The sequence below is a fragment of the Epargyreus clarus genome, unplaced genomic scaffold, assembly GCF_041222505.1.
Source record: "Epargyreus clarus isolate Ecla_fem2 unplaced genomic scaffold, WU_Ecla_fem_2.2 ptg000001l, whole genome shotgun sequence".
Classification (NCBI taxonomy): Eukaryota; Metazoa; Arthropoda; class Insecta; order Lepidoptera; family Hesperiidae; genus Epargyreus; species Epargyreus clarus.
Window position 1 is genome coordinate 10,020,664 of NW_027332209.1, and position 15,675 is coordinate 10,036,338.

The 15,675-nt window shown below is 33.5% G+C and overlaps 1 protein-coding gene across 10 annotated transcripts in view; it reads left to right on the forward strand.

Annotated features, from left to right (window-relative positions):
* The window catches only part of spri (Src homology 2 domain-containing protein sprint), a 316,675-nt gene that overhangs the window by 218,777 nt on the left and 82,223 nt on the right, over positions 1–15,675 (forward strand). Inside the window, exon 1 of one of the 10 annotated variants that reach the window (XM_073076823.1) lies at positions 12,113–12,128. The exons of 8 other annotated variants lie outside the window; for them this stretch is intronic. Coding sequence is in view for 1 of the 2 variants with exons in the window: in XM_073076591.1 (XP_072932692.1) it covers positions 12,998–13,110 (113 nt within the window). In the remaining variant the exon portion in view is untranslated. Of the gene's footprint in view, positions 1–12,112; positions 12,129–12,983; positions 13,111–15,675 lie in introns of those variants that run through there. One more of the 10 variants, XM_073076591.1, reaches the window with a different exon arrangement.

The following is a 15,675-nucleotide window of genomic DNA, read 5'->3' on the forward strand; positions in this document are numbered from 1 at the left end:
TAATTTTTAAAATCGGTCCAGTAGTTTTTGAGCCTATTCATTACAACCAAACAAACAAATAAAGCTTTCCTCTTTATAATATTAGTGTAAATGTTTATTGTTTTTCTAGTAAGAAACGTTTTCAAACACGATCAACGACGGTTTTTCGAAACGTTTCATACCGCGTTTCACGTTCCGCGTTATGTTACCATAGTTTCATTTCCTAGAACGCATTACGTTTACAAATCAAACATGAATGAATGACGAATCACACCTCACTTCACACGTCTGGTGTAAACGTGCGATTTCCATGTTTACACGTACGGTCGTTCACCATGATAACTAGGTCGACGTGATCTATTCGACACGCGTTTATCTCGACTGTGAAGGGACATTTAACTATTAATTACTGGTAATACTTTGTTTGTGCCATAAACTCGTTTGGTACTAAAAGCATTTTTAAGAGCAACCTGTTGTAGTAATCATCATCAACAACGCATGTGCCCACTGCTGGGCACGGGTCGCCTCTTCGAATGAATAGGATTAGTCCTTAGTCCACCGCGCTGGCCAAGTGCATATTGGTAGACTTCACATACCTTTGAGATTTTTTAATAAATCTCTCATGTATACAGGTTTCCTCACAATGTTTTCCTTCACCGTTTTAACAAGTTCACTATAAACTATAAAGAAAAGGTTCGAAGTTCTCTTACGATACTCATAGTTCTATGACAACACTAGACAACTTATTCAATCACTTCTTGTAACATGCATTAATAGTTAACTCAATTAAGAGCTTATTGCGCAATATAAGCTTACGAAGCACTGCACTGTCTGCACCGGTTACGTTGTCACACGGTTCTAGTATTATTTAACTTGTGACTGTCCCGGGCTATATGCATACTTGAAGCGCGTAGCACCAAGACGGTCCTCCATTTTGAAATCATAGGAATATTTGTGCTTTTATTATGAAATATTTAACAAATATTTTGAGTAAAAATTGTGGACATACAAATATACATACATCCATAGCGGTCGAATATAGAACTGCCATTTTTGAACTCGGTGAAAAATTTTAAATGTTCTTGGACAGGTGTAAATTCCTGAAATTTGACGAGACCTAGAGTATACTCCATGCTGTTCCAATTGCAATTACTTTTTAGAACAATCGTAGTTTACAAGTGAATCAAGCAAGTTTTACTCTTGTGATCTTAGATAGAAATATTTACCGTCCACTTTGTTGGTGGCAGAAATTCCCGCCGGAAATCGATCTTTTAATCTCCGTGGATTAGCAACTGCAGTGCCACTACTGGCATCTGCCAATCAATTCAAATCTAAAAATATCGAGACGCACTATTTAAAGTAATCATATTCAGTAACATTTTCGCCCATGGAAATTTGTAGTCATATCTAAATGGAAGCGGGGTTGTGCCTAAAGACGAAAACTTGCATTTTTTGCTTGGTTCCTACCACTTAGGCCTAAGGCAAAAAATTAAAAAAGTAAATTAAGAAATAACATGTTCAGATCACCATATCTTTTATAAGACTCAAATAAGTGTGGCGTAGATTTTACTCCAAAAAACATCTTATTTACATATCGGCTTCCTCAAAATCATAAGCTAATCAGAAAGTCTCAGATCTTGCTCCAGATTGTTGAACAAAAGGCGAAGAAAATTCCATTTCGTTGGAATGACAAGAGAATTAAGAAATACTTAAGCAAGCGCCGCGGGTTAAACAAACATACGAGTTAAAATAACCGCTTCGTTGAGACGTGACCAATTTGTATGGGATTTACGCACCTCTCGAAGGATTTAATACGATAACATACCGTAGCCATTCTGTAGGAATTCAGTGCGAAGGAATTCGGATTTGTATCCGACGATACGATGTTCTACCTATTTTTACTAATTTTGTGTAAATTTCCACCTGTAACCCCATGCGTTTTGTATTTTCTGTACGGGATAGTGGATTTTTTGGGATAAAAAACAGGCTGTTCTTTAACATTTCTGGATTTTGGTTCGGGAACCTTGTCAGTATTACCGACTCTAACAATTATATCATCTAAAAAGCTTATATTCAATATTCGTAATAATTCGTGGATTCAGAAAATTACCAAAATGGATCTTAATTTCTTAAAAATCCTCTTCGATTATATTTATTTTTATCCATCCATCCATCCACACTATCCATAGATATATTATGATATAATGTGTTTATATGAAAAACTTTATCTTAAAGTAAAATTTTATGTAAATAGGAATTTACATAAAATTTTACTTTAAGATATTTACATAACATTTTGTTGATTTTATAAGTTCGAAAGTTACAATTTAAGAAGGCGTTTTATTATTTCCCGCAGCACTTCGTTTACAGAAGAACTTAAATGTATTGTACACAATATTGAATTGGAGATATCGAGAACGATAAAGTCTCCTATCTATTGTAGGACCGTTTAGAGTGCCGCCTATTTCTAGAGGTAGATACCTGAAAAAAAGTTTTCCGCCGATTTCGAGACTCTTATTTACAGATTCATACTCATAATATAAAATGTATTCTGCAAAACTGTACTATTTCTTATCCTATGATGATTAAAAAACATACGCTTTTGCATTCTAATAAAAGTTTATTGGGTAATTTTTAAAGAAACCTGTTATTATTGAAAGAAATAGCCTAAAGCTATCCTACAAACGGACCTTCAGTTGAAGACAAAAGTATTCTCTCAAAGCAGTACTCCAGACTGTCTCCTTAGTTTATACATTCTCTTTAACATTTGCATATTTTATTAAAAAGTCCATTGCAGTCGTTAAATTAAATTCGTTTATTTCCTTCAAGTTGATGTACCTTTTTGTCCAATTCGATGCAGCAGGAAGATTGCAATAACAAATTTAAAACACAATAGTTTCAAAACTGAAGAGCATAAATATATGTTTATGCTATTGGGGTGAAGAAATAAAACGGAACGCTTCCTACAAAATGTCTTAAACCTTAACGTTGATTTGGCATTTTCTTAGCGATGCTTTGAATTGATGGAATTATTTATTCGATGTTTCTGGATCACGCGGATGGTTTCATAGAATTCTGTGCGCAGTTAGTACGGGCACGCGGTTAATTTGAATAATTGCTTGCTTAAATTTGAACAGTTATTTAAAAACTTAAAATAGAATTGGAGCTATAATTAATTTCGGTCACAGTTTATAAGCATTAAGTTGAAACGTATCGTTTTATTCTTATCAACACAATAGCATAAATAAATTATGTGGCAAGGCCGTTATCACTACTAATAGATAAACTTTATTTAGAGCGAACGAGATATGGGATTTATAACTACTACTAGTAATAAAACACAAGTAATAAATACTATGAAGGTAAAACCCTTCGTGGTTCAATTCTGGAGGCAACACTACGCCTATTTCTGCCGGAATTACCTGCAAGAGTTAATTACAGATGCCCACAGAAGGCAGGGAACACTTACCATCTCTGCACTATACACTTGTCTGATACTTCTTTTTCTTTCTATCGTAATGTCACAATCCAAGGTAACTGTTTTCATTACAAAAATCGTAACACCGACCTATTTTGCCTTTTCATCGCGCACCTAAAGAAATTTCGCTCCTAAAAACTCAAATTTAGTGCTAATATAACTGTAACAAACTAAAATATTTAGTTACTTACGACAATTTAATAGAATAAACGTTAGCCGCCCATATCGCCATTGTACCAAGATTGTATTGTGCCTGAAGCGCGGAGTCGCAGACGGCTTTGTGCCTAGCTGTCTCCTCCACGAGATATAACACCCTTGAAAGCGCTTTATACAACCTGAATGCATAAGTGTTTAGGAATTTGCATGTATTTCTGTATTATAACTGCCTATAATTATGTACAGTGAACTTAGAAATATGTGAGTTAATAAAAGTTTTATTATACAAAAATAGATGTTATACATATTTATTGTACAATCATTTAGATTCGGTAAGTAACATAATTTGGCCTTTTCTTTTACGTAAACGGTTGTACCTAACGTAATAAATTTAGTTAAAGGGAAATAAAATGTTCGAAACTTCGAAAGACAAATCTTTGAATATAGTTTAAGCAAATTGCGTGCGAAGCATGTGTGAATATATACCAACAACCATCTACATATTCCTATTATTATAAGATTTTAAGTAAGATAACGAAATTACAGAGGTAAAATCCTTAGCTTTAAATTTTAATACTTACGCGAAATAAAAAAGGTTTAGAACATTTTCTCTTTGCCTTCTTTGCATTATAACCACTGGCGTCTTATGCATTATTCGTCAAGTGTGCTGATACCGCTTTACAAAGCTCATAGCGGATCAAAGCGGCTCCGCATATGCGATGACAAGGCTTTATGCAACTCGTATTATGCCGTGACATAGATTTTAACACGTGATGCTGCACGGTGTGACTTGTGACCTGGATCAAGTCAGTATGCAGAACTAGTATGTGTATACATTTAATTTTGGCACTGATTTTTCAATAGAATTGGTTAGGTTAAGTTTACTATTTGTATGCCAGATTTAACTTTATGGTCTCTTGAATTGTATTGTGTTATTTTTTTTTATTGTAAGTACATATAATAAACGGCCAATTCTAACACGCAAAGCCTAGATTTAAATCTTGGTTCTGCATCTTGATAACCACGGTAGATAAGAAATATCACACGAAGGCGTTGCTGACCATATTCTTGAGAAACATACTTGAGAAAAGGGGATGTATATTTTTATGTTGACATCACATTTAAAATCCAGAATTTTCATCACACATCAAATTACCTAACCAATAACACGTCCAATGCGGTGAACCGGGTACATCTATAATCAGTATCATCATTATTGTAACAGGTACACAAAACAGATACAAGTTGTACTCTATCTCCTACAACATACTTGCAAAAAGAATGTATATCCATTTTTATGCTGATACCACATAAAAATACATTCCAAAATTTTCATCACACACATCAAATTACCTAACCAATAACACGTCCAATGCGGTGAACCAAGTACATCTATCATCAGTATCATCATTATTGTAACAGGTACACAAAACAGATACAAAGTTCGCCAGTAACCTCGTGCGGTTGCCAAACACCGCCTGCGGTCGAGACGCTCTAGTAATTTTCAAGGTGATTACCATTTATACGTTTGTGTGTACATGTCTTAAGCATAGATGTAGGTACTTAAGTTACGTGTGCGAGATGGAGTCAGTTATTGTATTGGTTGTACTTCTGATTAGTTTGATGTGATATGACTCTGTGATACAATGGGCTAGATAGAGAGTTGGGCTGTTTTTCTAACCTCGAAGAAAAATTTGCCTAATACATATTATTATGTGTGTGTTTTATTGAAATAACTGAAAAATACTTTAAAAATAGTCAATTTGCATCATTGCGAGGTACTAATATTACGAGGTAACTTAAGTAAATAAGTACTAAACAAGATAACTTTATTCATTCAACAAAATCACCGATGCATGAAATAAATGCTACTCATAACTTAATTTTTTGTAGTTAATATTTATTTATGAATTACCACGTGTTGGAATGTATTTATATTTGTTTAAAATATGACACAAACAAGAAGTCAAAATATCTATGTCATTAAAATAATAATTACAAAAAAATCCTCTTTATTATGTTTGCAAAAGTGAAACACTATAAAACTTCCATAATAATTCACACACCAAATAGCCCTAAATTATAGAGAACATTTCCATAATAGATGGGTAGTAAAATTTTATATACCTCCTCTAGAGTTAAAACGGTATATAAAATTATGGAGTTGTATAAAAGTTAATGAAAGAGTTCGTTGAAATAGACATTTTATACATCTGTGTGCAATAAACATGTGTTCGTGTTATGTAGTTGCCGTGACACCTTTCTGGGCAATAATATTTCAGGCCTGACGAATGACTTCAATCGTTAAAACTATATCGCTGGCAAGTAGGCTCATCTGTTTCATCGTTAACGAGTAACGAGTAATAAGTTTTGAGCCTTTTGAAATTATTTATGCAGGCTGTCTTAAATGATGTAAGCAGTAATAAAGTACTACGGCGTTCAGCTTAAATTTAGCGACGCACTACTGTGTTTTTTATTGTTTGACCTGTTTATTTCTTTATTGACGCAACAATATTATAAACTGTCAATTTCAGTTTCATAATATATGTAGTATTACTGTTAGGCTAGGAAGAAAATAATATAGTCGTAATATTCTGGCAGTGTAGATTTTTTTACAAATGTTAACTTTATTTTAGTGGTCATATTCATAATATGTATAATAATTTTTCAGTCTGGTAAACAAGTGATATATAATGAAGAGATAATTTTTGAATAAGATTCAGTGATATTTAAAATATTATTTTATTATTATATACCTGTAAGTGAACGTCTAATCTACGATCCTGATTTTTAACCGACTTCAAAAAAGGAGGAGGTTACTCAATTCGACCGTATATATGTCTTTTTTTTATTTTCAATACTCGTGTCACTATCGTTTATCGCCTCCCGCTTGCTCGCTGGTGATAAAACAAGTACTTTAGGCTATAATACTGACAAGTGACACATTTAAAGACTTCACAAAGAATGATAGCCGCGTTAATTGCTATGGTGAAGGGTTTACACCCGTCGGGAATTTAACAGGAATTTAGTCAATATTTTTGATAGAATATTCCTTTCGGCACGTTTCACATTTTTCTTTGTCATTGTAAATTGTTATGTAGGAACGTCACCAATAAATATGAAGTCATTTATTTTTTAAAATTATAGTATTGTGTTGTGTAATAAATGCATGTTTATTTTAGAATAAAATGAAATTTACCTTTTGTATGACATTTTTATTGTTCATCTCATCTTCCACGATTAATATTTCACGCTTTTATAACTTTAATATCGACAGACATAAATTTTAAATTTGCATTCAAATTATTATCTATATAAATGAGACTCCACTGAATTAATACACAAAAAACGTATCTAGAGTCTAAAGTCTAGACCATTCAAATATGTTTTATACGTACATTTAATTTATTTGGTATAGACTGCATTATTGAGCGTAGTTACTTTCGTTTTCTAATTTTATTGACCTAATAATATATAATGTATTTAATATTAAGTAACTGTGGGTAATTTAGTGAAGCCGGTTTTATTAGGTACAAATAAAACGAGGTAGAATGTGTCATAGATTAGACAGCATTGAGCCAGACAGACAGATTAATAAATAGTTACTACGTAAGTAGAGCATAATCAGTAATAGTTAATTAATATTGACGTTACAATATAATTAAAATACGATTAGTTGACGTTTAAATTTATTTAAAAACATTTATTTAAAAATTCAAAATTGTAATATTATCCTCCTCCAAAGGGACACAAAATTGTCCAAAAAGGAGTTTTTTTTATGATATTGAATATTTATTGCATAATTTTATGTTTATGACAAATACGACTTAATTAACGGCCAAAGTGATAAGCAATTATTCAACAACAACTAATGAAGACATCGCCAATAAACGTTAACATTACACATACCAATATGATAAAAAAAATACTTAGAAAATAGCACTTGAAGTCACATATTGAAGTCAAAAATAAACACAAGAATTTCATTTATCTTTTTAAACAGATATTAAAGCAGAAAATGCAGTTGCTCTATATTTTCAAAAGAAAACAGGGAAGTGTGGAAATGGTCTCTAAGTATATCATTAGTTAACAGCTTCTTGGCAGGCGAACGATTATTATTAGCAAGATACGAAATAAACTCTTGTGAAATGATAAATATAACTTACATACTTGTCCACTTCTGGCTTGTCAAAGGTTATCAAAAATAACTTTTTTTTAATCATAAATAACTTCTTTTATCATAAATAACTTTAATATCAAAAATAACTTCTAGTAATTGTCTAATAATAAAGAGGGTTGGATTATTTTCAGAATGGTAAAGTTAGGTAAATTTATTTCGAAATTAAACAATAAACACTTAAATTGCGTGCGTCTTTCAGTTTGACTAGAAGATTAACAGCGTAGCTTCTAAACAGAAGTCCACCTTTAGGAAGGTCTACTTCTTTTAAAAATAAGCTACGAATCCAATAACCATTGGGTTTCACAATGGAGGAAAATTAAATAATAATATGAGACATACATTTCCGAGGCGTTTTAGCTTAGTCCTCAGGGGTAGCGGCGCATCTGTGACCGACCTCAGGGTTGACTACATACTTGTCTGCTACTCCTATGTTATAAAAAAAATACAATTGGTAGTCGAATTTATAATATAATAATCAACGCGAAATAACCTACACATACATAAGTATAATATTACCTACATATACATAAGTTATATGTGTACCTGTCCATTGTTATGTTTTAGCAAATACATTGAAACTAATAGCAGGTGTGTCATTGACCTGTATGTTTCGTAACCATTGTTTTGTGTTATTGGCGGCATGCTGGCTACGTTTAGAACACGAGAAATTAAAAAAAAAAAAAATACAACCGACTTCTATGTCGTAGTGACATAGAAGTCGGTTGTATTTTTTGTTAAACATTTTTTTTTCACCCTAATCACATAATAACATTTATATTAATACAATATAAAATTGCAAAAACGTGATCATGAATGAAGGTAAGGTCTGAATTTACATTGATTGAAACCGCCCGCTCGCAGGGCGCTACCGCGCCCTGCTCGCTTAGTTTTATATTATCTTATATGTTCCAACCTAACCTAACTAAATAGTCAATGATGAACTGACTTTGCAATTCCATTCGAACCTACACCAAATATCTTCAAACACACCTCAATTATTCCCATCGGTTGAGGAGTTGCATATTTTGTCTCCGAGCCACATTATCAGACCCTTAAATAGTCAATGATGAACTGGCTTTGTAATTTCATTAGAACCTACACCAAATATCTTTAAACACAACTCAATTATTCCCATCGGTTGAGGAGTTACATATTTTGACTCCGAGCCACATTATCAGACCCTTAAATAGTCAATGATAAACTGGTTTTGCAATTTCATTAGAACCTACACCAAATATCGTCAAACAAAACTCAATTATACCCATCGGTTGAGGAGTTACATATTTTGTCTCCAGAACCCACTCTGATCCTCATCATATTTAAATGGGACCAACTTGTAGCAATTGTCCATACACGAAATTAAAGGCATTAAAATAGGTTCATAAACGGCGAAGTTATGGCTGTTATATTTACATGGGTGGAGGAGTTCCCCTCATTTTCTCCAGAACCCATCGATGGATTCTAACCATATTTAAATGGGACCAATTTCCAGCTTGTCCCTACACAATAAAAAAAGAATTATTAAAATCGGTCCACTAACGGCGGAGTAATTCGTGTACATACAAAAAAAAAAAACAAAGATACCGGCCGAATTGATAACCACCTCCTTTTTGAAGTCGGTTAAAAAATGGTTTTGGAATTCGTACTGCATAATGTAAATATGGAACTATTATAGAACTTTTCACAACATTCCTGTTCTATGAACCGTATTTCCGATATACAAGTAGTAATACCTACTAGGGTAGAAAACACTTATTATGGGTTCAACTAGGGAACCTTCAAAGAATCAAGGAGAGTTATCTATAATGTTGCCAATAATACTATGTCAATTATTTTTTGCCAGAGTATCTTCATTCTGATTTTTTAAAATTAGACCCGTGCCATGACGTAATATAACAGTAATAGATGAAAAATCATGATGAATTGTATTATTGTACCATATGCACATACTATTTTTGGTTTTAATGGTTATTTATATTCCATTAGCATTAACTTATATATATATCTTTGAAAACAAACGAAAAGTAATAAATACCATCAACCGGTAACTGTTACTAATCTAAGCTATTGTAGTATTACTGGTGGTAATATTAGAAACGTTATTTTGAAACGGAAATGTAGTCGAAAGCCATACAGTTATGTGGTTGTCACGCTTAGGTAATTCGAGCAATATCCGAAGGGGTGCTAGGGTAGCTACAAAATTAGAAAAAAATCCGACTTCAACATTATTATGTAACAACCGCCAAACCGTTATTTCTTATATGTCTTGTGCTATTTTTGTATCTGACAGTGCTTATGTATGTTGATAATTTTAATTATTTTTAAAATGTAATTATTTATCAGTTACTGTGTATCCTTATCCTTTTGCAATCGAAAGTGTTACCTATGCCAGTAAAATCATTTCGGCAACTTTAAAATTAAAAATGAGGTAAAATTTTATTTACGATTTACGTAAATAATTCGATCTAAATAGTGTTACACCGATATTTATCCAATCATAAATAAATATTTTCGTAATGTTAAACTTCAAATAATAAATATATAAGTCCAAAAGTAGGTACTTCAAGATATGTTACCGGACTGTCCTGATGCAATACACTCACCTGGCGACCACAGACGCACCTGGCGTCAACGCTCCATGCACACCGCTATTGCAATACGCCATATGCGTATGGTAACACCGATCGATCTACTTTCATCAAATTGTTGCGTTTAAGTTTCACCTTTATATTTCTCAATATACTATTCCCCCTAAACTACCGCGATCTAGACGTTTGAGTATCATAAATTCTTGTTTGGACCCAAAATCTGAATGTGGAGGCATCAAGGTAAATGTGAAGTAGACTTTAGCTTTCACTGTCCTCTTTCTGTGAAGCGTTAATCCCTAAGATATTAATGAATTGAGTATATTGGTGAAAATAAAACTTAACATAATTAATTTAACTTATTTTTATTCGAAACTAAATATAAAGTTTCCTTACCCGCTTTACATTACCTACTCGATAAATGATAGTACATTATTTTATTTGAAATGCCTTACTTAAAACAAATGATAATTGTTACACGACATAATGCCGTTTATTTTATGTAAATAAATTTATAGAGTAAATTCTACAGTACACATTAATTCCTTTAGTAACTAAAATTCCCTTCCTCAATGCAAACAAGCACGTCCAACGTTGTGATTATACGAGTACATATGTTTGTAAACATGAGTCATAGTTCATTTGTTATATTATCAACAAAACAATTCATTGTTGTCGATTGTTGCATGTGTATCGGGCCACCGGGCATTGGCTTTAAACCTTAGGACCGTAACACACATACGATACGACGTCGTGCATCGTAGCCCGTTGCAATTGCGTAGCGGTGCGATGTCATGTCGTTGACGTCGTAAAAATCACGATACGAAATCGCATCGTGGCATGATGCGCAGCGTGACGTCGTATGTAGAAAACCCTGGATTTACCTCATTCATAACGGAAAGAAATTCAAGGGCGCAGTATTTTCGGCGTTTCTATCTCTTCTGTAGGCATCAACAGAATCAACAACAACTAATCAACAGAGAACACGTTTAGAGCGGTTAATATCGCCAAATCAACTGAGACAAAGTTGTCTTCAAATTTCAACGACTATGTCTAATAGATCCATTGTAATAATCCATTGATGTATCTTTTTGCACTTTTTTTTCTCTTTAACAAACGATGCAGGATTTTCAACGTCATTGTACCGAAAACGTGATGTTGATACAATGAATGTAGGTTATCACACCGTGTAATATTTTTTTACGTTGCATGTCATATGTGTCTACTCGTATGACACGACATCGCGTCGCAACACGTCACAACGACTCATGCGACGTCGTATCGCATGCATGTGTTTTGGTCTTTACGCGTATTTTGAAACTCAGTAGTACACAGCACAGTAGACATCGCGTGAGAGCTCCCGGGAGTCGCACGTTCTCGTCTTTATTTCTATCGTAAATAACATTAGATGGAACGTAGGAATGTAGCATCTCCTCCGTCGTGATAACGACATTAATTCCATAGTTTTCAGTCGCGACTCGCTTAATTGCTCGACAGTGACGAATAGATGCAGCGTGCCGTGCGAATTTCCTATGAAATCTTTTATACCGTGCAAGTTCAGTGATACAGTGCAGTGTAGTATATTGTTTTAACAGCTAACATCTTTTTACAACTACACGTAGTTAAAGGAATTGTGTCGTGATTGAAATGTGTCACTCTACAAAGATAAAGTTTTATTAGCTTCGGTTTATCGTTTAGGCTGTCAACTACTTTGTTACGCAAACATTATTACCGTAGATCGATTTAGCAGGTAAGTAGGTTAAGTACCTATTACACTATAATGTTGTCTAACTTTAATTGTCGTGCTCTTAATACCAATCATACTTGACTTTAGCTATTGTTTATTACATATTGATTTCGACGTGTGTATTTCTAATAGTACTAAGGTTTTATCAAAAGCTATGGTACTCCCCACCGTTTGTTTTATAATGGTTTCGTTGCTGAAATATTTGCTACTGATTCAGAAACCATATTTCGTTTAAAGGGTATTTGTTTACTTATTTTTTTTTTATAAGTACAACTGATATAGAAACACCTTTTGTAATTGAGTAGCATTAATTATAGCATAGTTACTACATAACAAAAAAGTAATAATTTCAACAACAAAACATAACGTTTTCAACGAAGATACTCAAGTAATAAGTTACGTAATAACATAGGTTAAGATAAAAATTGATATTCATAGAAACTGCGTTATACGGGTCCTTGTTATCATATTATTATCGCAGCCTGTCTGCCGACCAGTCTAGCCTGAGGTTTCTAATAGATTGCCGGGACGTGCGTGCTATTGTAAGGAAGCATACACATTACACTCATATATTGTGTTATAACGTATAAACAAAATAATGTTTGAATAGTGACTACGTTTCATACCAGTACACGCACAGACATACGCATGCAAACGTCCACACATATATGCATACGGTCATTTTCCGCACGCACCACATATTAACTGCAGTAGTATAACCTACGTAATTACCTACTTTAATTATATCAACACATGACTATCAAAAATTTATTGCTGATTACAATATTAAATAACAATTCTTTAATCTATTTTTGCCTTTATAAATGTCTAATTTAAATCTCTTTGTTTCAGGTACGGTAAATAATTGGAAAATGTCAAAATTTTCGGTATGGTATAAAGTCAAATTGCTCGCTAAAAACAAAAGTAAAGCCAGCGAATCAAAGGAGAGGAGGTCCCAACATTTCTGTTTCGCAAAAACACCGAGGTATTGTCCAAACAATATATCATGCTTTGTATTATCATAGAAGACATTCTCCTTCGCCCAGAGGCTCGTTTAACATAAATATTTGCAATTAAAATTAAGCTTCGGCACCCTATCCGTGCTATTATTCAAATTGCAAGCCACAGGAGACCTCAGAAAGTTTCAAATTAATTAAGAGGGTCATAAGACGGCCCGTTAAGGAAATAACAATGGCGGGTAGAAACTTGTAGCCTTATTTATCGTAGTCATGAGGACTATTGCGTACCCTGTCGTCTCGTGGCTTTAGCTACCCCTTTTAGTCACTCATATTTGTGTGCACCCCTCGCTGCATTCAAGAGGCTGGATAATGTCGTTGCTAATGTCTTGAGGTAAGGGACTATAAGTCCGTGGTTCCTTAACTTTGTGGTAAATTCCTCAGTAGTAAGTATAAGTGGTGTTTCTCAATGGAATGCCACTTGGAGATTATCAAAGACTAAATTTTGGTAGCTAAGTTTTACGTAAAGTAAATGTGTCCAGTCTCCTGTAGTAATAAGCTAGTATAGAACTATTCTATCTAACATTCTGTAATAAAAGTTTTCTTAAGATTTTTTAATAACATTATTAACATAAGTTCTAAATATTCTAAACAGTTCCTGAAACTTACAGTTTCAAGCTAAGTAGATTTCAGTAATATTATGAAATCGAACACCTAACTGCAAATTACACTCATTATATTTTTTCACTTTTTGCACTTAATGATTATTTTTTAATTATTTCCGTGACTACATTCTAGTTCTTTTTCATTTTCTCTTACACTAAAACCTCTCTTACTCTTCTGTCTTTAAATTGAGGTATTCAAAGACTCCGGTTCATTAGCATTTCTTACAACTTTTAATAATATTCTTACGAAAATTCTCAATAGAAATTTTCTTCAAAATTTACGTTAGTCTGAATATTAAGACGCTTAACTAATAAGTCAAATCGCTTTATAATAGTAATTCTCTTTATATATCCTTATTTTTTCTTCTCCAATGCTAAAGCATTTTGAAAATCCTATAACACTGAGAAACAATAAAGAAATTGTTTTAAGATACGAAATATATCTTTCAAAAAGTCATCGCTTTAAATTTAAACTTTAAAAAGTCTCCCAAAAAGTCACAAAGACGTACTTATAAAAAGACGTTTTACAAATTGGTCTATCCCTAAAGGAATTTTCGTCTGCTATTCTCCGACTTCTACCTGTAAATTTCATAAATTAAGGACTTAACCAGACGCCAGGATAACCAGATGAATTTTCGCAAAACATTCCCGCCGTGAACCCGCTGCTAGAAATTCCTGAATAGTCCACAACCTTTGAAATTCGAGCAAAATACGTCTGAATAGCAAAGACGCCTAACAAATCAGTCTGTTCTCAGGGAATTCTCGGCGAAATCCATTTTACACACGTTCAAAGCGCGCATTGCTTACATCTGGAATTAACTAGGGATGGCGATCTGGGATCGATTAATCGAAGAACCGATTTTATAGGCCAAAAGATTGATTATTCAAATCTATCTCCAGTAATAGATCGATTCAGTGAATCGATCTTTGATCCTAGAATATCGACGATCTTTTCGAAGTTGGTTGAATATGTTATAGATATGTTTTGCTGACGGATTTTTTTCGCTGTCTTCGCCCTTATTAGCTGAAAATATCGTGTATCGATATATTATCGATATATTGGAGAGAATCGCCATCCCTAGAATTAACCTTCCAAGTCTAGCTTGATTGAATCTTGCCGTTCGGAACACGTTTACATGACGTTTACTTAGGATAATGCCGTCTGTGGGACTTGACATTTGCAATTCATTACATGTTAACTGCTTGGTGTGATTGATGGTTAATACAAGAGATAGTAAATGTCTATAAGAGATCAAAGAGGTCTGTAGTATTAGAGTACTATTGTTGGATTGATCTTTGGATGATTTTAGAATTGGGTAAGTCAGCCTATGCAGTATATTATGCTAAGGAGAAAATTCTGCAATAAAATGATTTAAATATAAACTAAGAACGTGTTTCCAAAATATTTGAAGCAATAACCTGTAAAACCCTCAAGCACAGTGTTTTGATGTGAAACATCTATAGCCGCACGTAAAACCGATTTCTGGCGTGGCGACGCAATACGATATATATACAGTCTATATGCAGTAGTGTGTACGTTGTGGCGACGTGTCGCCATGCGCAATCGTAATATTTTATTTTATCATTATGACATATTTAGTTCCTATCACAATATGTTCTTTTCTGCATATTACTTTTACAAAATAATGTCGATGTTTCACATCTGCCAGGCGTCCCGTGACGGCTCACATTTTTTTTTGTAATATTTTAAAACTAAAAGTCATACCTGTGACCCTTGGTCGATAAACGGTTAGCATATTTAGTACTGAAACTGGCGAATAAAAGTAACAGTATTTCTACGTCACCAACGGCGGAAAGAAAAGGCGCTCGAAGAAAATGTTTATTCTTGAATGTACCTGTCCTCTGAGGATTGTCATTCGGAGTTACTTTTTTTTAGAAAAGAATGGTATATTGTAATAGGTTTCACAT